The sequence below is a fragment of the Lepus europaeus genome, chromosome 23, assembly GCF_033115175.1.
Source record: "Lepus europaeus isolate LE1 chromosome 23, mLepTim1.pri, whole genome shotgun sequence".
Lineage (NCBI taxonomy): Eukaryota > Metazoa > Chordata > Mammalia > Lagomorpha > Leporidae > Lepus > Lepus europaeus.
The window spans coordinates 24,464,848-24,491,609 of record NC_084849.1 but is presented as its reverse complement, the minus strand read 5'-3'; the positions used below and the strand labels follow the sequence as shown (position 1 = coordinate 24,491,609).

Here is a 26,762-nt window from a genome sequence, read left to right as displayed (position 1 = left end):
CATGTCCCACATCAGAATTCATGTTTAGGTTCATGTTTCACTCCCAAGTTCAGCTTACTGCTAATGCACACCCTTAAAGACCTGTCACTCAAACGGGAGAGCTGAGCCCACCTTCCAGCTTTAGCCTGACTCACCCCAGCCACTGGAGGCATCTGGGGAGTTTTGAATTTTTCTACTAGTACAAGTTTAAAGGCACATTCCAAAGCCCTTGGATAAACTAGATGTCTGCAACCTCTTCTCTCCAATATCCTGACACAGCCAAATGTGTGCCCAATGAAAGTGAAGTTTGACATGGGATTGCCCAAAAACTCAGAATGCTCCGGCCAGACATCCCCTCAAAAAGCCAACGTCCCCATCCTCCTGAAGGGTCATGGTAGCTTCCAGGTCACAACCTCTGTCATGATTGCACCAGTGACACCAAGGTCTACACTCTGCCAGAGAAGCCCAGCTCCTGGGTCTGGGGTCTCAGAGGAACAAGCACTGGACAGAGGCTGAAGGTGTGGTAATCTCCCCTCCCGCCCCTCACAACCTGCCAAGAATTAAGTCTAGCTTACCTCATTTGAAGACAACTGAATCTAAAACCCGTCCCCCTTCCTGACTTTCTCAGGGACTGTTCTGTTGTCTCTGCATATGTTCCATGCTGAAATCTTTGGTGACTACCTTGGCACCTGCCTTGCTGTTGGAGGAGAAGCCATTCAATCCCCTTAAAGACCATTAATCGCAGCCCCCAAAACCAGAGCTGATGCCGCTGGTACCTCCAGAAGCGCTAGTGCCCAGCACACGCACACACAGCCTGCCTCACTTGCTGTGAGCTCCAGGCCTTGCCCTAGGTGAAGTGCTGAGCCCAGGACTGCCAGACGGGGCCTCGGGCAGAAAGGCGTGACTGTGGGAAGGAGAGGCCCCAAGGCCCCGCCAGCAGCATGGTGCAGCCCAGTCTCTGGCAGCTGTGGAGGACAGAGCCCAGGACAGGGTCCACTGACAGGAGCCCACATCCATGCCAGATACTGTGCTAAGCAGTCTACAAATACTGACAATCGCTAGACTAGAAGACGAGTGCTACCACCATCCCTATGTCACTTAGGAAGCTAAGGCTCACAAAGGCTGAGTAGTTTGTTCACAGTTCCACAGCTCACTGGAGGTGCACCTGCAAGTCAAACTCCACAGGCTGGTCAGAGCAGTCCACTGCACCCCACTACGCCACGCCCCCAGACAGGCTAGCCTGCAGGGAACAGGTAACCTGCATCAGCTAAGGGGCTGAAGAGGTGGCACCGCGGCTAAAGCTGCTGCCTGCAACGCTGGCATCCGGTATGGGTACTGGTTAGAGTCTCAGCTGCTCCACTTATGATCCACGTCCCTGCTAACGGCCTGGGAAAGTGGCAAAGTTTGGCCCAAGTGCTTGGGTCCCTACTAGCCACATGGGAGACCTTCCCCAGTGAAGCTCCTGGCTTCAGCCAGGCCCAGTGCTGGCCGTCGCAGCCACCTGGGGGGTAAGCCAGCAGACAGAAGATGTCTCTTCCTCTAACTCTTTCAAATAAATTCATAAATAAATCTTAGAAAAATAAAGATAAACATCAACTAAGACGTTGTGTGTCACGCCTCTAGCCACTTCACATTCAGAGCAAGCTACCAAGCATCCCTCCGGCGTCGGCCTCACTGCACACGCTCTTCCTCGATCAGCTCAGCCCCGAGATTCCGGTGATGACACATGAACTGCACGCAGCCGACAGCCCTACCGGATTCCTTTATGCAGCTCAACACACAAGGTGAACCAGGAAAAGACAGGTCAAGTTGTTCGGGCGCCTTCCTCTCCCTCCCGAGTCCTGATCCAGCGGCTGCCCCTGCCAGGAGCTGGGAGACGGCGCTGGGTCATGGCTGTCTCGGCTAACAGGTAAGGGCAGGTTTCACTTCTTCACAATCTGAATGACGTCCTCATCCTCCAGCGTGTGGTCTTTACCCACTTTCTGAGGGTTGTGCTTCACAGAGAGACCCCAGACCAGAGCACTGTACGGGAGGAAGAAAGGACGGACAGTCAGCGGAAACGCGAGCCCCACTGAACCCCGCTCTACTGCGTCTGCTGAGGGCCGCACTCTGCTCTCACTGAACACAGCCCTGCGGCAGTGGCTGCCACGGAGGACACACCACGCAGCGCTCACCTGCCTCCTCAGTCCAACCTACAGTCAGGGACAGTGCACGTGCGTAACGTCAAGAGAAGAGGTGGAAATTTCAAAGATTCAGTAAACCTGAAGCATGGATTTATTACTAAGAAATACCCTCACAACATCAGATTGAGGTGGCTTGTTAGTCACACAGGGTCGGAGAAAATGTCCATCAGTGGGTACAGAACAGACTCAAGTCTCCCTCCTCAGCCACGCTATGAAAACCTTCCTTCCCTATCAGAAAACTGTCAATTGGAATGGGCTCCGGATTCTTGGACTACAGGATGGTAATTTATATCCACAAGCCTCCAAAATGCACAGTGTGCTCTGAGAGAGCTGGGAATTTGCTGAACCTAACACTGAATGCCTCCCACAGACTGAGGACTAGGCAACAAGGGGCAAAGAGAAAAAGTGGCCATATTATGGTACATTGTTACTGCACTAAAACTTCTTTAAAATTTTATAGTCCAGTAAGAAATCAACAAGAAAAGACCACGTTTTAAAAAAAACACTTATCAGTAATCGATATAAATTAATACAAATAAAAGTTTGAAAGGTTTATTTATTTGAAAGACAGTTACAGAGAGACAGGGAGGGACAGAGAGGTCTTCCATCCACTGGTTTACTCCCAAATGGCCACAACAGCCAGGACTGAACCAGGCTGAGGCCAAGAGTCTGGAGCTCCATCCAGGTCTCTCATGAAGGTGGTAGGGGTCCAAGTACTTGCCATCATCTGCTGCCTCCCAAGGAACGGGATTGGAAGTAGACAGCAGCTCAACCCACTGCACTCAAAACACTGACCCCAGCAAACAAAAATTTTCAAATGCACTAACAAATATATTTAAGTACAAAGTGATCATTTTACAAATGTAAACAGTTCAGCTGTTCTGGAAAGTAAAAACACAGCAAAAATCATTTAAGTATCAATGCTACTTCTATAGTAAAGTGTTTGAAAATGATCAAGAATAGCAACACAAGGGGCCAACAACTGGGACTGTGGGATAAGTTGCCACTTGCAACATCAACATTGTATATGGAAGTGCTGGCTGGAGTCCCAGCAAAACTGCTATTGTCCAAGCCAGCTTCCTACTGATGAGTCCAAGTACCTAGGCCCCTGCCAACTACATGAGACGGTTCCAGGCTCCTGGCTTCAGCCTGGCACAGCCTGGGCCAACGTGGCCATTTAGAGAGTAAGCTAGCAGACAGAAACTGTCTCCCCCTCCATCTCTGTAACCCTGCCTTTCAAAGAATTTAAAAACAAACAAATAAACGAACAAAAAAAAAACAAACAGAAGATAAAAGAGTTACTCATGTTCAAAGCAACAAATATTAGATGACAGCCTACAGACCAAAAATCCAAGAGTTCATACCAATATACATTATGGATTAAATAAACAGGGGACAAGTGACAGCTCTAACTCACAGGAGAATTCCAATAAATAAATTTTAAACTTCAAAAGAGAAAGAAACAGCCGGTGCCACGGCTCACTTGACTAATCCTCTGCCTGCGGCGCCGGCACCCTGGGTTCTAGTCCTGGTTGGGGCGCCAGATTCTGTCCTGGTTGCTCCTCTTCCAGTCCAGCTCTCTGATGTGGCCCAGGAAGGCAATGGAGGATGGCCCAAGTGCTTGGGCCCCTGCACCTGCATGGGAGACCCAGAAGCTCCTGGCTCCTGGCTTCGGCCTTGACCCAGCTCTGGCCATGGCAGCCATTTGGGGAGTGGACCAGCAGATCTCTATCTCTGCCTTGTAAATACATAAATAAATCTTTAAAAAAAAAAAAAAAAAAAGCCAAGATCAGGGGCTGGTGTTGTAGTGCAGCAGGTTAAGCCACCACCTGCAATACCAGCCTCCCTTATGGGCGCAGGTCTGAGCTGCTCTGCTTCCAACCCAGCTCCCTGCTAATGCTCCTGGGACAGCAGCAGAAGATGGTCCAAGTGTTTGGGCCCCTGCACCCATGTGGGAGACCCTGATGGAGTTCCAGGCTCTGGGATTTGGCCTGGCCATTGTGTCCATCTGGGGAGTGAACCAACAGGTGGAAGATCTGTCTCCCTCTCTTGCTGCCTTTTAAATAAATTAATCCTTAAAAATAACAATAAAAAGATAAATAAAAGCATCAAGGTCATCAAAGAGTGAAAATCTAAGGAAATATTACTGGGGGTCTAGAACACTGGAAGGCTAAGAAAAACTAACAATTCCATGCCATGTAGGTTCCTGGAACACAAAACAGACACTGGCAGGAGAAGTAGTCCATTTCAAATAAGATCTGTAATTCAGTGAATGTGCAGTGCCAAAGTCTATGTCCTGCCCTTGGTATATGGAGTACACAGTAATGGAAGCTGCTATTGTCACAACCAGTGGGGTAAGGGGTAAAAGTAAACTCTTTTTGTGCTTTTTTCTTTTATGCTTGCCCCATTTCTATAAACCTGAAATTAGTTCAAAAAAAATTTTTTTAAAGTATTGAGCTGAGGACCGGCGCTGTGGCGCAGCAGGTTAACACCCTGGCTTGAAGTGCTGGCATCCCATATGGGCGCCGGTTCGAGACCCGGCTGCTCCACTTCCGATCCAGCTCTCTGCTATGGCCTGGGAAAGCAGTAGAAGATGGCCCAAGTCCTTGGGTCCCTGCACCCGCGTGTGAAACCTGGAAGAAGCTCCTGGCTCTTGGCTTTGGATTGGCGCAGTTGCAGCTGTTGCGGCCAATTGAGGAGTGAACCATCAGATGGAAGACCTCTCTCTGCGCTTCTCCTCTCTCTGTGTAACTCTGACTTTCAAATAAATAAATCTTTAAAAAAAGTTTTGAGCTGCTATTAGTAGTGAAAAGTTTAAGAAAAAGATCACAGGGAGGGACTGGCGCTGTGGCACAGCAGGTTAACGCCCTGGCCTGCAGCGCCAGCATCCCATATAGGCGCCGTTCAAGTCCCAGCTGCTCCTCTGCCAATCCAGCTCTCTGCTATGGCCTGGGAAAGCAGTAGAAGATGGCCCAAGTGCTTGGGTCCCTGCACCCACGTGTGAGACCCCGAAGAAGCTCCTGGCTCCAGATCAGCTCAGCTCTGGCCATTGTGGTAATTTGGGGAGTGAACCAACAGAATGGAAGACCTCTCTCTCTCTGGCTCGGCCTCTCTCTCTGTAACTCTTTCATATAAATAAAATAAATCTTAAAAAAAAAATTAAAAAAAGAAAAGATCAAGCCGGCGCCTTGGCTCAATAGGCTAATCCTCCGCCTGTGGCGCTGGCACACCGGGTTCTAGTCCTGGTTGTGGCGTCGGATTCTGTCCCGGTTACTCCTCTCCCAGTCCAGCTCTCTGCTGTGGCCCGGGAGTGCAGTGGAGGATGGCCCAAATGCTTGGGCTCTGCACCCGCATGGGAGACCGGGAGAAGCACCTGGCTCCTGCCTTTGGATCAACGCTGTGCACTGGCCGCAGTGGCCATTGGGGGGTGAACCAGCAGAAAAGGAAGACCTTTCTCTCTGTCTCTCTCTCTCACTATCCACTCTGCCTGTCCATAATAATAATAGTAATAATAATAGTAATAGTAATAATAAAAAAAAAGATCACAGGGATTCTAAGCTTCAGAGGAGAAGTCAGTGCCCAGTGGAGGCCACGATAACCCTGGCAGGGAGAATCCATCTTTGCTCTTGCCATAAAGATGAGTTAATGTAGGGATATGAAAGCCCCTTGGCAGCAGCGCCCTGCTGACCTTCGGAGCTCTCCCTGTCCGCCCACAGCACCGAGCCCTCACGCTGTCCTAAGACTGCATGTGAAGGCAGGGGCTCACAAAGCAAAGGCGGTCCCACGTGCCCTTGCTACTTACTACTTAAACTCCTTGATAAGATTCTTGTGAATTTTCATGCAGAAATCCTCCACCGTGGTCCTCGAGTAAGGCAGCACCACCGGGGACGTGTAATCCGGTAACTGGCCCTTGGGCTTGGTGTAACTAGGAGAGAGGGGGCGACAGAGGTTACCACCTACTTAGAATGCTTCACATGTTGGATGCCAGCCAATCCCGCAGCACCCCCGAGGTCGGACCAGGAGAACCTCCCACCTGGGGAAGAAAGCACCTTCAATATGACCTAGAGATGACGAGAACCGATTTCCGTGTATCACAGAACATCGTGAGATCGTGCTCAGGAGCTCCAGAGGGAATCTGGCCTAACTCCTGCAGCAACATCACGCCACGCACAAGGACTCACATCCTCACTAGTTTCAGGTAGTCCCAGATCTTCTCCAACAGGTCATCAAAGTTCCAGCGGTGATGGGCAGAGATCGGCACACAGTGAGGCACCTTATAGATGATATCCAGTTCCTCAATGGAGATCTGATCAATCTTGTTTAAAACATAGATACAAGGGATATAAACTCTACGAAGCAGAAAACAAAGAGGAATTAGCCTGCAGTTGCTGACAAAACTGTGAGTCTAATGAGCAGCACCTCCTCCCTCAGGCCCCAAATCGAGACTTAATCAACAACTCCCTGCTTTAAAAAAGAATGAGTAGAAATTGCTAGACGTGGAGTCTGAGTTGAGGACTCACTCAGGCCCCGTTCACACAACGCACCACGGGTTTGTGGCTGCCTATCAGAGTGCCAGCCCGAGCCCACACTGCTCTGCTCTGCTCTGACCCAGCTAGGAAGGCGGCGGGAGACAGCCCGAGCGTCTGGGCCCCAAGTCAGAGTCTAGGATGGACTGGCTGGCTCCTGGCTTCAGCCTGGTCCAGACTTGGTTTCTGTGGTCATCAGGAGAGTGAACTGAGGCCTGTGCTGTTGTGCGACAAGTTAAGCCACTGCTTGATGCCAGCATCCCATACAGAAGTGCTGGTCTGAGCCTGGCTTTTATTTTTTAAGATTGATTTTATTTATTTGAAAGGCAGAGTTACAGAGAGGCAGAGGCAGAGAGAGAGAGAGAGGTCTTCCATCTGATGGTTCACTCCCCAAATGGCCGCAACAGCTGGAGCTGCGCCGATCCAAAGCCAGGAGCTTCTTCCGGGTCTCCCACGTGGGTGCAGGGGCCCAAAGACTTGGGTCATCCTCTACTCTTGTTTTTGTGTTTTGAAGATTAATTTATTGGAGCCAGCGCTGTGTGTGGCATCCCGTATGGGTGCTGTCTGTGTCCCGGCACATGAGATTTCAACACTTCAGAGAAAGGAAGCATGTTAGAAATCAAGACCTGGGGCCGGCATTGTGGTGTTAACAGGTAAAGCTGCTGCCTGCAATGCCGGCATCCCATACGGGCATCAGTTCAAGTCCCAGCTACTCCATTTCCAATCCAGCTCTCTGCTAACGTGCCTGGGAAAGCAGCAGAGGACGGCCCAAGTACTTGGACCCTTGCTACCCACGTGGGAGACCCCAAAGAAGCTCCTGGTTTCCAGCTTCAGACTGTCACAGCCATTTGGGGAATGAAAGAGCACACGGAAGATCTCTCTCTTTCAAATAAATTAAAAAAAAAAAAAATCAAGACCAATCCCTCATTTTACTTCTAAAATACCCAAGCCCACACTGATAGCAGCGCAACTGGAGTCCGAATCGATCCATGCTCCAGTATTGTTTCCACCACAAGGCTTCAAATTCACCAGAGCACAGACCGCACACTCAGTGCGCACCTGTTTCCTTCCACCACATCGATGAGGTCATCAGCCGTGGCATCGCTGCGCAGAGTCACGTCTGCATTGTGGATTTTGTATTCAGCCAGAATGCTCTTCACGGTTTCCGCATCCAGTTCGCTCTGCGGGCACTGAATGGGCAGGGCAGACAGTGACTAATCAGAGAGCACAGAACGGCAGCTCCTACAAGTGGCTGCTACCCAAAATCTAGTTCTTTACCCTGGGTGAGAGTAACTGACTTCCAGCAGGAAATAAATAAAAAGGTTAAATTGTCTCAACTCTGAAGAATGTGTTAAGAGTTGAATTGTGTCATATGTTGAAGTCCTAACCTCAGTATCTCAGAAGTTTGGAGATAAATCTGGAAAAAGGGAATTAAATGAGAATGAAGTCATTAGGGTGGGGTCATTAGCTGTGTGTGTCCTTATAAGAAAAGATTAGGACAGAGACACAGAGGCAAGGCTGTGAAGACACAGAAGACCGCCATCTGCAAACCAAGGAGAGCACTCTGAAGGAACCAATCCATCGCCCAACCTCAGACTCTGGGCCTCCAGAACTATGAAAAATAAATGTCTCTTAAACCACCCAGTCTATGGTGCTTTATTTTGGCAGCCCTAGCAAACAAATACACAAAGTCTTGAATGCACAAATGTAAGCATAGGACAGGATGTTGGAAGAAATATTTTGTAACCTTTTGCTAGTCCTATCACTTGGATCCTAGAATGTTAAATTGAGTAGGAAGTCCTCAGTCCTCAGTTCTAAGCCCAAGACACAGCATTTGACAGATACGATCCCCCCTGCCATCGAAACACTTCCTTTGCTTGGAGTCCAAGATTCCAAACGTTCCCAGTGTTCCTTCTCCCTCCGCTGAGAAGTCGCGTTTTCTTTCCTATTTACACTCACTTCCTTAGTGATCTCAGCAGGCTCGTGGCCTTAAGGCTGGTAACTACCAGACTCATTTCCAGCCCCATCACTCCTCATTCACCTCCCTGACAGAAACCTGGACGTCCAAATCACAACTCAAGCCCTAAACCTTGACCTTCTCATCCCCTGCAAGCCGATTCTACCCAAAATTCTACCATTCGACAACGAGAGCTCCTTTTTCCAATTCAGAAAATAAACTCGCCATCATCTCTCTCTCCCCACAAACAACCCACAACCAATCCAGCTGTGATTCCTACCAACTACTTCCCATCTCTCCCACTGTTACAGCCCTGGTCTACCAAGTCATCACTTCTTGATTAGATGGTGTGATACCTCTTAAATGATTTCTCTGATTGTCCTCTTAACCCAGTCCAGTCTATTCTCAACACAATAGCCAGAAAGATTCCACTGAAAACGAAGTCAAATCATATTTACATAGATCAGAACCCAAACAATAGTTAACCTCCTGCAGGTTAAAGCATTCATGGCCCTGATATTTACTCTTCTCCTGACCTGCTCATTCTGCTAACCCTCCAGCATGCAAAGGTGTGCTCCACGGGTTTCCACGTGGAACACTGCACCCCACATCCTCCGGTGCAGCTCTTCACCTCACCTCAGGGAAGACATTCCCAGACGTCCCCATCAGTACTCTCTATTCCCCTTTTCTCCGACTTCAGTTTACAGACTCATCATTATCCAGTGCACTCTATCTTCCTCATTTTGGTTTGCTATGTTACCCAATTAGAATGTAAGGGCAACAGTTTTAGTCTCTTCTTTTCCATATCCATTCCTCCCACTGCCCAGAGCCTACAACAATGTTTGGTCCAAGGTAGCTGTTCTACCACTTTGTGTTAAATGAATGAAAACAAAGAATACTGGCAATCATCTGTTGCATACAAGCATAAAATCGTCCACATTCCTGTACCATCCCAAATAGATAATCCAAAAGAGGGAATGAAATTGCAAAGGAAAACCTGAGAACCTGAAACTGACTCCTGTCCAAATCTTAAGTCATGGTCGGTCATTATAAGGTCATTGGTTATCTCAACCAGTTCAGGGAAAAGCCAGGATACACTCAAGAGTCAACGTTGGTGTACCTCAACGTACTCCCTTCAGCAACAGCCTGCTCCAATATCACCTTCCCGACTTACAGTAGCCGTGAGATTAATGCCTCCTTTGTCCTTCTTCTTAAAGCCAATGTTGGGAGGTTTGCTGTTCAAACGAATGCCAAAGCCTTCCAGTTCATTTTCAATGATCTTCTTATGTCCCAAGGGTTTCAGGACATCCAGAACAATAAGGATCAAGTTACAGGTTCTAGCCACTGAAGAATAAGAAAAATACACACACGTTTTCAAACAAAGCTTAACAAATATTCCTTAAAAATAGTATTTTCTCTATATACATGCACTTTTAAATTTGTATTTATTAATTGGAAAGGCAGAGACAGACAGAGATATCTGCTGATTCATTCCTACAACAGCCAAGGCTTGGCCAGGACAAAGCCTGAAGCCAGGAACTCAATGGGAGGCAGCAATGAACCTAATTGGGCTCCAACCATCCACGTGGAAGACCTGAAATGCACTCCCCAGTCCTGGCCTCAATCCCAACCTAGTCCACTGGCTGTGGCACATGGGGAGTGAACTAACAGATGGGAGCTATGTCTCTCTGCCTTGCAAATACATACATTTTTGAAATAAATAAAGTAGTCTTCTGTGCCTGTGTTTATTTTAGCACAGTGGTTTCTCCATTTAAACATGCTGCACACAGATCAGTAATCAATCTCTTCTTATAGCAGAGCAGCACTCCGTCGTACAGATTATATCATGGTTTGTTTATCCATCCACTTGTTCATCTACAAACATTCATGTACAAGTCTTTCTGTGGACATATTGTTTTTTCATTTCCCTTGGGCAAACACCAGTGGAACTGTTGGGTCACATGGTAAATACAGATTATTACAAACAGCCAAACAATTCTTCAAATGTTTGCACTATCTGATAACTCGATCAAGCAGTGTGAGAATTCCAGCCGCTCCATATCTTCCCCAGCACTTGGGCGTTGGCATGCTTTTTTGGTTTTAGCCATTCTAATGGGTATATGATGGCATCCCCTTGTGGCTGCATTTCCCTGATGACCAACAATGCTGAGCCACCTTTTCAGGCGCCTCTTGGCCATTCACTTCTTGCCTTTTTTTTCCCCAAAGATTTATTTATTTGAAAGTCAAACTAGAGAGAGAAAAAGAAAGACAGAAAATCTTCCATCCACTAGTTCACTCCCAAAATGGCCACACACACACACACAGGGCTGAGCCAAGCCAAAGCCAGGAACTTCTTCCAGGTCCCCCACGTGGGTACAGGGGCCCAACTACTTGGGCCATGCTCTGTTGCTTTCCCAGGCGTGTTAACAGGGAGCTGGATTGGAAGCAGAGCAGCCGAGACTCTCACTGCTGCCCATATGGGCTGCCAGTGCTGCAGACAGCAGCTTTACCTGTTACGCCACAATGCCAGTCCCTTTAGCCATTTTTTAACTGGACTACCTTACAGTGAATTAATAAGAATTCTTCATACATTCTGGGGGCCAGCATCGTGTCACATGAGATTAGGTGCTGCCTGTGGGGCAGGTCTGAGTCCCAGCTGCTCCACTTCCAACCCAGCTCCCTGCTAATGTGCCTGCACAGAAGATGGCCCTGCCAACCACGTGGGAGACCAGATGGAGGTCCATTCAGCTGGGGAATGAGGCAGCAGACGGAAGACCTCACTCTCTAATTCTGCCTTTCACATAAATAAACCTTTTAAAAATTATTTATATATTACGAAATCAAATCCACTGTCAAATATACATAGCTATATTTTCTCCCAGTTTGAGGTTTGCTGCTGCTGCTGCTTCTTCTTCTTCTTCTTCTTTTTTTTTTTTTTTTTATTTGACAGGTAGTTATAGATAGAGAGAGACAGAGAGAAAGGCCTTCCTTCCATTGGTTCACCCCCCAAATGGCCACTACAGCCGGCGCTGCACTAGTCGAAAGCCAGGAGCCAGGTGCTTCCTCTGCTCTCCCATGCGGGTACAGGGCCCAAGCACTGGGGCCATTGTCCACTGCCCTCCCGGCCCACAGCAGAGAGCTGGACTGGAAGAGGAGCAACCGGGACTAGAACCCGGCGCCCATATGGGATGCAGACACCACAGGCGGAGGATTAATCAAATGAGCCACAGCGCCGGCCCCTGCTTCTTCATTTTAACTGTGTCTTTCATAGAGGAACATCTGAATTCTGATAATATGAAAATTATTCATGGTTTCTTTTGCAGTTCATGATTTTAGTGTACTACCTAAAAAACCTTTACCTAACCCTAAGGTACCAAATATTTTTCTGTCTGGTTGGCATTTAATTGGACTAAGGAATAATACTTAAATCAAAGATTCTATATATAATACTATATATATACTACTATATATATAATAATACTTTAATCAAAGACTGAGTTACTACACAGTTGTTCTAATATTAATATTTTGTTCTAATATTAAAATTCTAATATTAAAATTTTTCTCATTAAGAATAAACCACTCACTGTAAAAACTCAATTTCAGTATAAAAATTTTAGTGTTCTCTATGTTGTATTATACACTTTCATGCTTACAGAAAACTAAAGCCCACAAAAATTAGCAGCACTTTGTCAGTAATGTGTGCCTGATTTTATTAAGGAAAACCAATAATCCACACACCTACTGAACATTTATCCTCCTCTGCTACCAGGTCTATTAATGATAACATAAAAACAGTATACCCAGCACAGACAATGCATGAAGTAGGATACCAAAATTAAAACAGAATGGTGAAATAAGCTAAGTGGCGATGTGGCCCTGGTGGGCACTGAATCTTGTCCTCAAGAGAACAGGATCCAGGGGAAAACGGCCACTGGGACCCAGGCTCGGGCTTACACCAAGAATAGCACAGAAATGGACGGGCAGACCTCAAAGCAGGAGTTCGCTAAAGTCTACACTCCCCATAGAAACAGCTTCCTTTCCCTTTAAGCAGAACATTTAATAAAGTGTTTTCCTCTGGAGTCATGGAGTAGCCACAGATTAAAAACCTGCTGTTATCAGCACACAAAATTCACCCTCCAAAAAAGCTAACATATTGCACAATGACCTATGATAAAACTCATTACTCAAAAGCCCCGCTCAAAACATCTCATCAATTTTGTAGGTCCTTTTCTTTTAAAAATTTATTTCATTTTATTTGGAAGACGGGGGGGGGGGGGGGGATCCTTCCATCCATTGGTTCACTCCCCAAATGGCCCCAACAGCCAGGACTGGCTGACCCAGGCCAAAGCCAGGAGCTTCTTCCAGGTCTCCCACAGTGGGGCAGGAACCCAAGCTCTTGGGTCATCCTCCACTGCTTTCCCAAGCACATTAGCAGAGCTGGATCAGAAGTGGAGCAGCCAAGACTCAAACCAGTATTCAAATGGGATGCTAGCTAACCCACAATGCCACAACCCTGGTCCCAAGTTCTGCATTCTTAAATAAGGCAGATAACTAAGGATCACCAGACATTTGAGTGATCAACAACAAGACCCATTAAACAATTCAGGAGTGAGCAACACGGTGTAGTGGGGTAAGCTGCAACACTGGCACCCCACATGAGCACCACTCTGGCTCCACTCCCAATCCAGCTCCCTGCTGATGCACCTGGGAAAACAGCGGAAGAGGTCTAAGTGCTTGGACCCCTGCACCCATGTGAAACTCAGGCATAGCTCTGGGCTCGTAGCCTCAGCCTCACACGGCCTCAGCAGTTGCAGGCATTTGGGAAGTGAACCAGCTGATGGAAGGATCTCTCTGTCTCTCCCTCTCTGTGGCTGTGTATTTCAATTAAATTAAGTCTTTCTCTTTTTTTTTAAAAAAAGAGTAGTCTCTAAAGAAATAAAGGACCTAAAAGGACAACACACCATGTCTGCAACCTAAGCAAAGACAAGTTCTTCTTAAATAAAACTTCCAAAGCACAAACGCCAAGAGGAAAATGTTAAATTAGATCCTTTTCTTTGACAAGATTTACTTACTTAAAGGCAGGGCATGAGAAAGGGAGAGAGAGAGATTCTCCATGCAAAGGTTAAGAATTTCTACTCAACAAAGTTCACACTGGAGAAATCAGAAGATACCTGCAATGCCTATAGCTGATAACAAATTAATATCCAGAGCAACACTACCAGACAGAAGTTGACAAAAATATTACACATCTGTGCTGTCCACAATGGCAGGCACTAGTCACATGTGGCTGATAATGTAAAACATAACTTACGTAAGTGAGGAATTAAACTTTTCAAAATTGATTTAAGTTTTAGTCATATATGACTAGTGACAACTGCATCAGACAACAAACCTAGAATTTTTCTTAAAGATTTATTTATATGAAAGGTAGAGCTAGAGACAGAGACAGAGATGGGGTGGGAGAAGAGGGAGATATCGAGATATCAATCTTTCCTGGCCACAACAGGCAGAGCTGGGCCAATCTGAAGCCAGAGCATCTTCCAGGTTTCCCACTCAGGTGGAGGGACCCAAGTACTTGGGCCATCTTTCCTAGGCCATTAGCACAGAGCTGGATAGGGTGGAAGAGCCGGGACTGGAACAGGTACCCACATGGGGTACATCCATCCCATACTGGAGCATCTGGGTCCCATACCCTGCTCCACTCCCAACTCCAGCTCCCTGCTAATGCAAATCCTGGGAGGCAGCAGGTGACAGCTCAAGTAACTGGGTTCCTGCCAACCTCATGGGAGACATGGATTGGATTCCTGGCTCTTGGCTTTGTGGGCATCTGGGGAGGGAACCAGCAGTGTATGGGAGCTCAGTCATTCTTCCTCTCTCTGCCTCAGAAATAACTTTTTCTTTTCTTTTCTTTTGTTGTTGTTGTTGTTTTGTTTTTTTTTTGTTTTGTTTTTTTTTTAAGATAAAGGCCGGCGTCATGGCACAGAGGATTAAGCTGCCTCCTACTACAAGGGCACCCCATGTGGATACCAGTTCAAGTTCCAGCTGCTGTACTTCTGATCCAGCTCCTTGCTAACGTTCCTGGGCAAGCAGCAGATGGCCCAAGCACTGGAGCCCCTGCCGCCCATGTGAGACCTGGATAAAGTTCCTGGCTGCTGACTCTGGCCTGCTCCAGCCCTGGTCTTGCAACCATTTTGGGAGTAAAGCAGAAGATGGAAGATTTCTTCTTCTTCTAATTCTGCCTTTCAAATAAAATACATTTTTTTTTTTTTTTGGACAGGCAGAGTGGACAGTAGAGGGAGACAGAGAGAAAGGTCTTCCTTTTTGCCATTGGTTCACCCTCCAATGGCCGCCGCGGTAGGCACGCTGCGGCTGGCGCACCGTGCTGTTCCGATGGCAGGAGCCAGGTGCTTCTCCTGGTCTCCCATGGGGTGCAGGGCCCAAGGACTTGGGCCATCCTCCACTGCACTCCCTGGCCACAGCAGAGAGCTGGCCTGGAAGAGGGGCAACCGATAAAATACATTTTTTAATTTTTTTTTATTTTTTTAAAGATTTATTTTATTTGAAAGGCAGTGAGTGAGAGAGAGAGAGAGACAGAGAGATTTTCCATCCGCTGGCTTACTCCCCAAATGGCCATAATGCCCAGGGCTGGGCCAGGCTAAAGCCAAGAGCTTCTTCTGAGTCTCTCACGTGGGTGCAGGGGCCCAAGCATTGAGGCCATCCTCTACTGCCTACAGGCGCATCAGCAGGAAGCTGGATTGGAAGCAGAGCAGCTAGGACTGGAACTGGTGCCCACATGGGATGCTGGCGCTGCAGGCAGAGGCTTAACCCACCACACTGCACTGTCAGCCCCAAATAAATATTTAAAAAGACAGAGGCAATAATCACAATAGAGAAGTGGATAAAAGGTATGAAAATTTCCAGGAAACTCCAAACTAGTAACTATATAATCAATGCTCAATGATGCCCCTCATTAGTGAGGGGCCAGTGCTGTAGCGTAGTGGGTAAAGCTGCTGCCTGCAATGCTGGCATCCCATATGAGTGCCAGTTCGAGTCCTGGCTGCTCCACTTCCAATCCAGCTCTCTGCTGTGGCCTGGGAAAGCAGCAGAAGATGGCCTAAGTCCTTGGGCCCCTGCAACCATATGGGAGACCTGGAAGAAGCTCCTGACTCCTGGCTCCTGATCAGCCGAGCTCCAGCCATTGCAGCCATTTGATGGAAGACTTCTCTCTCTCTCTGCCTCTCTGTAACTCTGCCTTTCAAATAAACAAGTAAGTCTTTAAAAAACAAAAACAAAAAAAAAAAAAAACAGTAGTTGTAAGAAAATGCAATGAAAATTATGAGCTGCCACTTTACATGCATTACAGTAGCAAAATCTGGTGAGTGTTGACAGAGCTAAGAAATAGGCATCTTCATGAACTCTGGTGGAATGTGACCCAGGGCAGGCATCCTGAAGCTTGTTCCAAAACCATTTCCCCAGCTGAAGGCTGCATGTATCTTAGCGATTCTGCTCATGAATATCTGTCTAAGAAATTTTCTCACAGTTTTTTAAAATTTATTTATTTATTCGATAGGCAGAGTTACAGAGGGGAGAGACAGAGAGATAGAAATCTTCCACCTGCTAGGAGGCCCAAGTGCTTGGGCCCTGCACCCCATGGGAGACCAGGAGAAGCACCTGGCTGCTGCCATCAGCACGGTGCGCCGGCTGCAGCGCGCTACCGCGGCGGCCATTGGAGGGTGAACCAACGGCAAAAGGAAGACCTTTCTCTCTGTCTCTCTCTCACTGTCCACTCTGTCAAAAAATTAAAAAAAAAAATTAAAAAAATAATAATAATAAAATTTAAAAAAAAAAAAAAGAAATCTTCCACCTGCTGGCTCACTCCTAAAATGGCCACAATGACCAGCACTGGGCCAGGCCAAAGCCAGGGGCCAGGAGCTTCTTCCATGGGTACAGGGGCCCAAGGACGTGGGACATCCTCCGTTGCTTTCCCAGGGGCATTAGCAGGGTGCTGGATTGGAAGTGGAGCAGCCGGGACTTGAACTGGCGCCCACACGGGATGTTGGCGCTGCAGGCCATGGCTTAACCTGCTATGCCACAGCGTCAGCCCCCACACAGTTCTTAAAGGGACAAACATGAAGTTGATACATAGCATTAGTTGTGATAGTAACAGCAAACTAGATAACCCTAACTACAAAAAATGGATAGGTAAAATATGGTGGGTGCACACTATGGAGTACGAGGAAGATGTTTAAAGCAACAATTACATGTTAAAGAAAAAAATGAGAAAACAATAACATTTAGATAAATTAAAAATACAAATAGAATAATAGCTTTTGTAAGAATATCTACACAAAACATATATTAAACACATCAGTATGGTCTGTGAAGAATAAGAGGTATAGAGATAAAATATGTGAATAAGCAAAATAAGAGTATCTTACACAGATCCATGAAAATGTGCCATGAACTGCAAACTATTAACTCAACATCCGCTCTCAAGGACAAAAAAAGAAAAAGGAGTGGCTTGATTTTACTTCTATCTCCAATATAAAACCAACAGGATAATGTATTAGATGTGGACGATGACAGAAAAAAATCTGCCCTAAGAGAACTCAAAGATGTAACTGTCTCTCACTGAAACGGCAAAAAGTCAGCGAAGAAGTTGAGGACGGGAATCAACATTTCAGCTCCACACGTCAGGTCTGAAACCCCTACCTGGACATCCAAGTGGAGGGAGGCTGGCAGTGGTCTGAGGTCCACAGTAGGTAAAGGACTGGCATGCACTTCAAAATCATAACAGAGCCAAGCACTTAAGGCTAAGGCTCTCGGGGAGATAACTAAGGGTGAGCACACAGAAAAGAATCCCCAAGGCTAGACCCTGGGGCCGTCCACACTTAGGGATCTTGAAGATCAGGCGAGAAACCAGGAAGCAGCACTACCGTCAGTGAGTGACACAAACATTTCAAGGACTGAGGAGAGGAGAGCATAGGAGAGCAGAGACAGGTGACTTCCACAATCCTATAAATAGCCGAATTAATAATTCAGGATAAGGGTAGAATAAAAATACTTTCAAACATGAAAAGACAGAAAGATGTTTTCTGTATCATTATTCACCTTCTCTAGGGAGTTACCAAAGAATGTGATTCCACAGAACACAGAAATAACCCCCAAGAAGTAGGAAATACAAGAGAAAAGAACAGAAGAAAATCTCAGGAAACCCAACTTCTAGTTCTCCATCCACCACCAGCAGTGCAGCACTCCAGCAAAGCACTTCACTTCCCCGTCCCAGTGTCTCCTCAGGTGGAGGGCTGCTCCACCGCTGGGGTCCCTTCGAGGTCTGTCACTCTTCTGGTGAGAGGTCAGGCGACACGATGCCCTTCGCCACAGCACAGTCTCCAAGCCCGGGAGACTACAGGAGCAGTAGCAAGATGGCGGCCCTGGACCCCCGGGACCACTCACCTGCAATGACTTGACGGCCTCTACCTTTCCCATCCTTGGCACCTTCAATGATGCCTGGGAGATCCAGGAGCTGCAGGGGAAGGACAGGGAACACCATGCACAAACGTGAACAGATCAAACAAGACGCTTTCTCCTCCGCTATCAAACTTACGAGACTCAAATCCAATTTATAAATCAAGGGGTGGATAGCAATTCTAGCAAGCATCTGCTGGATGGCAGCTATAGGTTTTTTATGTACATTACCTAGTTTAAAATGCCTAAAAATCCCGTGAGATAAGGAAATTAACTCAAGTTTGGAGATTAAGTGGCTTACTCACAGTCATATTAAATCAAATAAGATTATCACCCATTTTTGGGGGGCAAAACCCATTATTCTAATGAGCACCATTCAGTGTTCCTCCATTTTTAAGAAGATTGAGCTTCCACACAAATTCCTACAAGTAAAAGCTGGACTTGACATTGACATGTGATACAGAGACCTCTGCAAACCTCCAACTCACAAAAATTTCTGCAGTAATTCTTAATCAGGCAAGCACAAATAAATCTTTAAATAAGGGGGGGGGGCTGGCACTGAGGCATCCCATATGGGCGTCAGTTCAAGTCCTGGCTGTTCCACTTCTGATCCAGCTCTCTGCTATGGCCTGGGAAAACAGTAGAAGACGGCCCAAGTCCTTGGGCCCCTGCACCCGCATGGGAGACCTGGAAAAATTCAGCTTTCTAAAGATTTGGATCTGATTTAATTGATCCAGACGCTGTCTCTCTCTGCCTCTAAAATAAGAAAGATTTTGGGGGGAGGCATTTGCCACAGGGATTAAGTCACCCATTAGGCAGTCACCCAAGGTTACACCCACACGAGGGTGCCTGGTTCAAGTCCTGGCTACTCTGCTTCCAATCTGGCTTTCTCTGAAGTACAACAGGAATCAGTAGACAGTGTCCTAGGTACTCAGGTCCCTGCTACCCACATGGGACACTGAGACAGAGTAGGGGCTGCTGGCTTCAGCCTGGCCCCACCTCGTTGTGGGCATCTGAGGAGTAGGCCACCAAATTGAAGCTCTTTCTCCATCTGCCCGTCCATCCCTCTGCCTTTCCAACAAAATGGCAATCAATAAACGTTTTAATAATGAATTTCTCAAAATAATTACGCTGAATGAAAGAAACTAGCCAAAAACAAACTATACTTGTATTTACATATGGTTTTTGGTACAACTAACTCTTACCATGTAAACTATCCTACAGAGACCAAAATCACAGAGATGATTCTTTAGCGATGGAAGGGCCTCCGTATCTACAGAACTGGTTCCAGAATTCTGTCAGTAACAAAATCAACAGATGCTCAACTCCCTCCAATAAAATGGCAAAGCTATTTGCATATAACCTATGCATGCCCTCCTACAGACTTTAAATTATCTGCAGATTATTTAAAATACCTATATAATGCAAGTGCTCTATATATAGCTAGTTTACTGTATTGCTCAGAGAATGACAAGGGAAAAAAGAATCTGTGCATAGTTAGTATAAATGAAAATATTCTCCATTTACAACTGTGTATGTTTACAACCTTGACTGTGATATTTCACCAGTGTATACACATCTCAACACTTAACAAAATAAGCACTTCAAAGACGTGTGCTTTATTGTGTGGGAATTACACTTCAATACAGTTTGAAGAAATGAAAATGTCAGGGTCAGTTATCTAGAATGTGCTCAGCTCTCAGTGATTCTGGAATCCACTTCTACAGCCGACTAAATCTTTCTGCTTAAGAAAATAAAAATATACACACACCATCAGCAAAAAGCTTTATTATATATTCAGCCCAACATTACCAAGAACTTAAAAATCCATCTGAATAATCTGAAAGTGCTGAAATTGGAATATATAACATCAAATAAAAGATTACGTGAAAGAGATACATACACTGAGGGGAAAAGAGCAAAGACTTTCTAAGTAGAGCAGCTAGGGGCTGGCGTTGTGGCACAACAGGTTAAGCCACCACCTGGGACACCACACCTTGTATCAAAGCACCTGGGATGGAGTCCCGCCTCCACGTCTCACCTAGCTTTCTGCTAATGCACCTGCGAGGTAGCAGATGACGGCCCGAGTGGTTCCTGCTACCCACCTGGGAGATCCACATGTATTCCTGGCTCCTGGCCCAGCTCTGGATGTTGTGGGCATTCAGGGAGTGAATCATGGATGGAAGACCTCTCTTTCTCTTTCTGTCACTTTGCCTTTCTAATTAAGTTAATTAACAGGGAAGCTAAATAGTGGAGCAACCGATCAAGGCCTCTTATACAAGTAAAAGCAACCAAAATTGAGCTTTTGTTGAAAAAGCAATATTTAAAAAGTTCACTGAACTATTTAATTGTGGCAATTACATTTCTTGGAATAGAAATAGCCAGGCATGTGACACAGCAGTTAAACCACTGCTTGGGACTGCTACAGACCACACCAGTGCCTGGTTCAATCCCAGCTACTCCACTTCCAATCTAGCTTCTTGAAAATATGTATGTACCCTGGGAGATTAAGGATTTGGGTCCTTGCCACCCACATGGGACATCTGTACTGAGTTCTGGGTTCCTGACTTTGGCCTGGCCCCGCCCCAGATGTCCTGGACATTTGGGGAGTGAACCAGCAGATGGAAGATCTCTCTCTGCCTGTCTTGCCCAGTCTTACAAATAAAATGAAAATAAATAAATATTTTTTATGAACAGCCGACAGGAACAGGTGTTTGACCTAGCAGTTAAGATGCCAGCTGGCACGCCTGCATTCCATGTATCAGTGTTCCTGGGTTCGAGTCCTATCTCTGGCTCCTGATTCCTGCTAATGCTGACCCTAGGAAGCAGCAGGTAGTGGGTCAGGTATTTAGATTCCTGACACCCATGTGGGAAACCTGAATTGAGTTCCTGTCTCAACCTGGTCCAATCCTTGCCACTGTGGGCATTTGGGAAATGAACCAGGAGTTGGGAGCTGTGTCTTTTTCTCACTTAAAAAAAAAAATGCAAATACTTTATATGCCTGAATCTCACAATGCAATCAACTAAGATATTTAAAAGTTTTTCTTGAGGTTGGCATTGTGGCGTAGCAGGTAAAGCAGCTGCCTGCAACATTGGCACTCCATATGGGCACTGGTTCAAGTCCCAGCTGCTCCACTTCTGATCCAGCTGGGAAAGCAACAGAGGATGGCTCAAGTGCTTGGGCTCCTGCACCCATGTGGGAGACATGCAAGAAGCTCCCTGACTTTGGTCTGGCACAGATCCAGCCTTTGTGGCCTTTTGGGGAGTAAATCAGTGGGTGGAAGATCTTTGTCTTTCTCCCTCTCTATCTCCCTCCCTAACTCTGCCTTATTTAAAAAAAAAAAAAAGAAAAAAAGTTGTTCAGGGCCAGCACTGTGGTACAGCGAGTTAAGCTACCACCTGCAACGCTAGTATCTCACGAGTGCCAGTTCAAGTCACAGCTGCTCTATATTCAATCCAGTTCTCTGATAATGTGCCTGGAAAGCAGCAGAAGATGCCTCAAGTGCTTGGGCCCCTGGTACCCAGAAGGAATTCCAGGTCCCTGGCTTTGGCCTGGCCCAGCCTTGATCAATGCAGCCATTTGAGGGGTAAAAGGACAGATGGAAGATGCCTATGTCTCTCTCATCCTCTCTCCCAAATGTTGCCTTTCAGAGAGGTAAATCTTAAAATACATATATATATATTTCTTTAAACCATGGAGCTATAACATTTTAAGAACTGAAAGTTAAAGGACTTCCAACTCAAATGCCTTAGGTGAAGCAGGTAATTTAACGTGCACATCAACCACGCATAGCACAACAGGAGTTAAGGGACCCAGGCAAGTTGAAACATAAGCCCTATAATTTTCAAAGCACTGTACCCCCACCACTCTGCAGGCCTATATCTGCCTATGTGATACTTTTTTTTTTTTTTTTTTTTTGCATCTATGGGACACAGTGGCTGAGCCATTACTTGAACACCTACAGAGGAATTTATTACCTCAAGGAATACCATTCCATTTTTAGGCCCCTTTATCATTAAAGACCTTTCGTACAAAAAAAAAAAAAAGAAGAATAAAACAACCTCCCTCCTTATAAATCTGATTCAGTGGCTCTACTTCTCCACACTCCCCCAAGTCACAGACAATGAACTGTCTGCACACAGGCCTCACAGAAACACTCTCAGGACAGCCATCTCACTACCAGCAGGCTTCCAGGAACCCGGTTCTGCAGAGTCGGTGGGGAGGAAGAACAGAGGCAGAAGGCACAGCGGAAAAGCGAGCGTCGGGAAGATAAGGAGGGAGGACCCCAAAAGGTCAGGAGGCGCTGAAATGAATGAAGACCGTAAGGGCAAACACGGAAGGAGGGGAGTCACACAGCTTTTTACTCTGACAGACTCAGAAGCTACTCTGTGCGGCCAAAGCTACGACTACCGACAAGGCTCTGAAACCAACGAGCATCAAGCCCTGATCCAGACACGGCCATGCTTCCTCATTCACGGTGTACAGGTTTGGGCATGGGAACCCAGAAGGGAATCTGCACGCCAACACAGTCTCTGTAGGGACACCTCACCAGCAGGGAGAAAGTCTCTGTATGCACAGCTCACCAGCAGGCACAACGGCCATCGGGAACAGCACCAAGGCACAGGGCCTTTCCTACGCCAGCAAGGAGAAACACAAATGCTTGTATCAGCGGTTCCCAAACCACGTGCCGAGGCTCTCTGGGGCACTACAGATGCTCTACATTTTCAAGAGAAACACTGCAATTCTTGATTTCTACAGGAACCAAAGTAACCCCCAGCTCCAGCACCTCACAACTTCAACATCAGATCCCACTGTGCTGCTCTGGGTTACACCAGACCCAAGTCTCTCAGAAGCTGGATCTATCAGCAGTTGCTATGATAAAAAGAATAAATACCGGCCGGTGCCGTGGCTTAACAGGCTAATCCTCCGCCTTGCAGCGCCGGCACACCGGGTTCTAGTCCTGGTTGGGGCGCCGGATTCTATCCTGGTTGCCCCTCTTCCAGGCCAGCTCTCTGCTATGGCCCGGGAAGGCAGTGGAGGATGGCCCAAGTCCTTGGGCCCTGCACCCACATGGGAGACCAGGAGAAGCACCTGGCTCCTGGCTTCGGATCAGCACGATGTGCTGGCCGCAGTGGCCATTGGAGGGTGAACCAACGGCAAAAAGGAAGACCTTTCTCTCTGTCTCTCTCTCTCACTATCCACTCTGCCTGTCAAAAAATTTAAAAAAATTAAAAAAAAATAAAAAAACCATCAAAATTCAATCTGGAAAAAGAAATAAATGTGGCAATATCCAATCTGATTCTAAAGCTGAGGAATTCTGTGGCATTCAACAGGTGCACATATCCAATCAGCGAGTAACTGTGTATCTGTAAGAACATACTTTATTAATTTGTTTGGACTTAATAAACTGAACCACTGGGGGCTTTTTGGGGTAGAGGCATCATAAAAAGTTATCATAAAATAATTACTGAGACACCAAGAGTGCTGTGAAATCAAGAGTTTGGAAATCTCAAATACAGATTCCAAACTGCACCCTTAACTGTGCAAGCAACAAGAATGTCCCACTGTGGCCGGCGCTGGGGCCTAGTGGATATAACTACCACCTGCAGTGCCGGCATCCCATATGGGCACAGGTTAAAGTCCAGCTGCTCCACTTCCAATCCAGCTCTCTGCTATAGCTCAGAAAAGCAGCAGAAGGTGGCCAAAGTCCTTAAGCCCCTGCACCCGTGTGGGAGACCTGGAAGAAGCTCCTGGCTTAGGATCAGCCCAGCTCCAGCTGTTGCAGTCATTTGGGGAGTAAACCAGTGGATGGAAGATCTCTCTCTCGCTCTCTCTGCCTCTCTAACTTTGCCTTTCAAATAAATAAATAAATCTTTAAAAAAAAAAAATGTTCCACTATATTTTACATATACCTTCTCTCCTATCTAGGGCGACCCCTCAAATGGGAAACCTAAGTGTACCTTCTATCTAAGAACATTTTAGGATACCAACTTTATTAAGTCTCACGGACAAGAAAGACCTTTTTGAAAGGGCCTGATCCTCTTACTTACTTATTAGAAAGTTTCTGGCGGTCCCTGGCTTTCTGCAAGATGAAATTTAATTTGCTCAGCAGGTGCACAGGGCCTTTCACAGTCCAGCCCCAAGCTACCTGTCCAGATTCAGCGGCCACCACGCCAGCCCCGCACCTTACCTGCACCACCATAGGGCATTCACTATTACCGCCCCGGAAGGAAGGGCACCGCTCCCTCTGCCTGGTGAGTCCACTCTAACGGCAAGACCCAGCTGTCACTTTCTGTAGGAAGCCTGCTGTGTTCCCACGCTTCTCCAGCATTAAGAGAAAAGGTAGCCCCTCTGCCTCCGCATCTTCCCAGGCCCTGTCCCACCGGATCCCCTCACTCAGGTGCTGCTCTAGCTGCCCTGCCAGACAGGAAGAGCCTGGCAGAGTAAAGATCAGGCCTGGCACACAGTGCGCTCCCAACCAAGTGCTTTGTAAACGACCAGGAGAGGGTACCTCTTCCCCCTTGCTCGGCCCGCAGGCCTGACTCACCTGGATCTTGGCACCCTTGTATCTGATGACACCAGGCACAGTGGTGAGAGTGGTGAACTCATAGGCTGCCACCTCGGAATACACCCCTGCCAGGTTACTGAGCAGCGTTGACTTCCCCACAGATGGAAAACCCACAAACCCGATCCGAGCATCGCCTGTTTTGGCCACATCAAAACCTAAAACATCAAGAAATATCAAAAAGAGAAGAGTTATCCTCAGGTATGTTAAGACTCATGAAAACGTCTCTGACATCCTCACTGCCTGTCCCTCTAGGCCGTATTTCTCGAACGTTTGTCGCTTCCCTATAAAGTAGGCCTCAAGCACACAAACTTTCCCCACAGCAAATTACAAAACTCAGTGCCGTATTTGATAGAAAAACTGTATTCCTCTACCATTTAAACTGTTATATAGCTCACGGCCCAAGCATAATGGGAGGGGGAGGGTTCTGCAGGTCTTTGGCCTGGCAGTGAGGAAACCCACGCGGAGTGCCTTGGTTTCCACGCCCAGCCTCGCTCCTGTCTGTGCAGACGCTGGGAGGCAGCCATCAGGCCCAGTAATGGGATTCCGACACAGGATACCTGGGTTGAGTTCCTGGCTTCCAGCATTAACCTGGCCCACTCCTGGCCATTATAGGAGTGAGCCAGTGTATGGGCGTTCTTCTGTCTCCCTGCTTCTCACACAAAAATAAACAAACAAAAATAGAGGGTTCTCTTGTCTTGTAAACCCCTCTCTACAGAGAGTACCCAGACCTCATGCTACTCCTTTGGGTGCTAATCTCTCTCTCAACACCCGATTGCTACCTTGTTTTCCCTTTACGTCAATTTCCTCATTTCTAATCTTGCAGACGGTACAAAGTGTTGGTGCTTCCACAGGCTCCTGTAAATCTACTTACGTCTGTATAATATACACGCTTGTATTATTTCCAAATCATAACCCAAAATGCAGCGGGGAGCAACACAAACCTTCTCCGGGGCCGCCGCCGCCCCCACCCTTCGGAGTAATGAGCTCCCTGCGGAGCTTGGCCAGGCGCGCCTTCAGCAGCCCTAGGTGGTGCGCTGTGGCCTTGTTCTTCTGAGTCCGAGCCATCTGCAAGGGATGAACCACAGCTATAAACCAAAGCAGCTCCCACAGGGCCAAATTTTCAGCTCTGAGAGCGACTCTCCCCACCCCCACCAACACACACACACACACACACCCAGGTCCTACTAATGTCACCGTGTCCATTTTCAACCTTTAAAAAGGTAAAAAAGAAAAATCCATTTTCCCCATTATCCAGCTCATTTCCCTACAGAGCCAACATCTGAGGCCCAAGGAGAAGGACAAGATCAGGGTCGTCAGACTAAGCCTAAAACCCGTCTGCTGGCTCCGCTCCTATTGCTCGTACCTGGAAGCCCCCACCTGACCCAGGGTCACCGTTCTGAACGCCGGTGGCCGCCGACTCCCACGCTGCGCAGGTGGAAGCAACTCCTACCGAACCAACCCATTTACTCCCGGACGCCCCCGCCCGCCGCGGGCAGCACCGTGGGAAAGGAGCTCGCGGGGGAGCGCGGAGCGAGCGCGGGACGGGGGAGACGCTGAATCCGGCCATCAGGTCGGGCTGGGGCCCGGGACGGGAAATCGGCGTCGCTCGGAGAAAGGAAAAGGGAGGGGAACACGGAGCCCCGACAGCCCAAGGGGCGAGGGGAGCAGGCGGTGGCCCGGGTCAGACGGGGGTCCGCGCACACCGGCACGAGGCGGCGGGGACCGGCTGGACGCGGCCCTTGGGGCTACGAGCAGTCAGCAAACGCGGGCTCGGGACCAGGAGTCGGGGAAGGGAACGCGGGCCCCGAGGGAGGGCAGGCGGGAAGCTGAGGGGCCCGGGCCCCGAAGCAGCTGACGGCGCAGCAGGCAGGAGCGACGCCGTCGAAGGAGGGATGCTCAGATCGGCAGGAAACGCCCGCTGCGCCCCTTACCTCAGCTTCGATCTCCGCGATCTTTGCTAACGTGCTACTCATGGTGGCGAGTTCCGGCGGGGGCCGCGGCGGCCACCACACTGCCTGTCGCCTCTCAAACGCCCGCCGGCGGACCCACCGCCGCCGCCACTCAGGTCGGTTGCGGT

The 26,762-nt window shown here is 47.6% G+C and overlaps 1 protein-coding gene across 1 annotated transcript; it reads right to left on the bottom strand.

Annotated features, from left to right (window-relative positions):
- Nucleotides 1-1,722: 1,722 nt before the first annotated feature.
- DRG1 (developmentally regulated GTP binding protein 1) lies at nucleotides 1,723-26,762 on the bottom strand. Its single transcript, XM_062182735.1, has 9 exons — nucleotides 26,617-26,762; nucleotides 25,627-25,750; nucleotides 24,665-24,840; nucleotides 18,105-18,174; nucleotides 9,820-9,989; nucleotides 7,748-7,878; nucleotides 6,344-6,511; nucleotides 5,965-6,087; nucleotides 1,723-2,001 (listed from the first exon to the last, which is right to left on the bottom strand). The coding sequence occupies exons 1-9, from the start codon at nucleotides 26,656-26,658 to the stop codon at nucleotides 1,902-1,904; spliced, it is 1,104 nt and encodes a 367-aa protein (XP_062038719.1). The 5' UTR covers nucleotides 26,659-26,762; the 3' UTR covers nucleotides 1,723-1,901.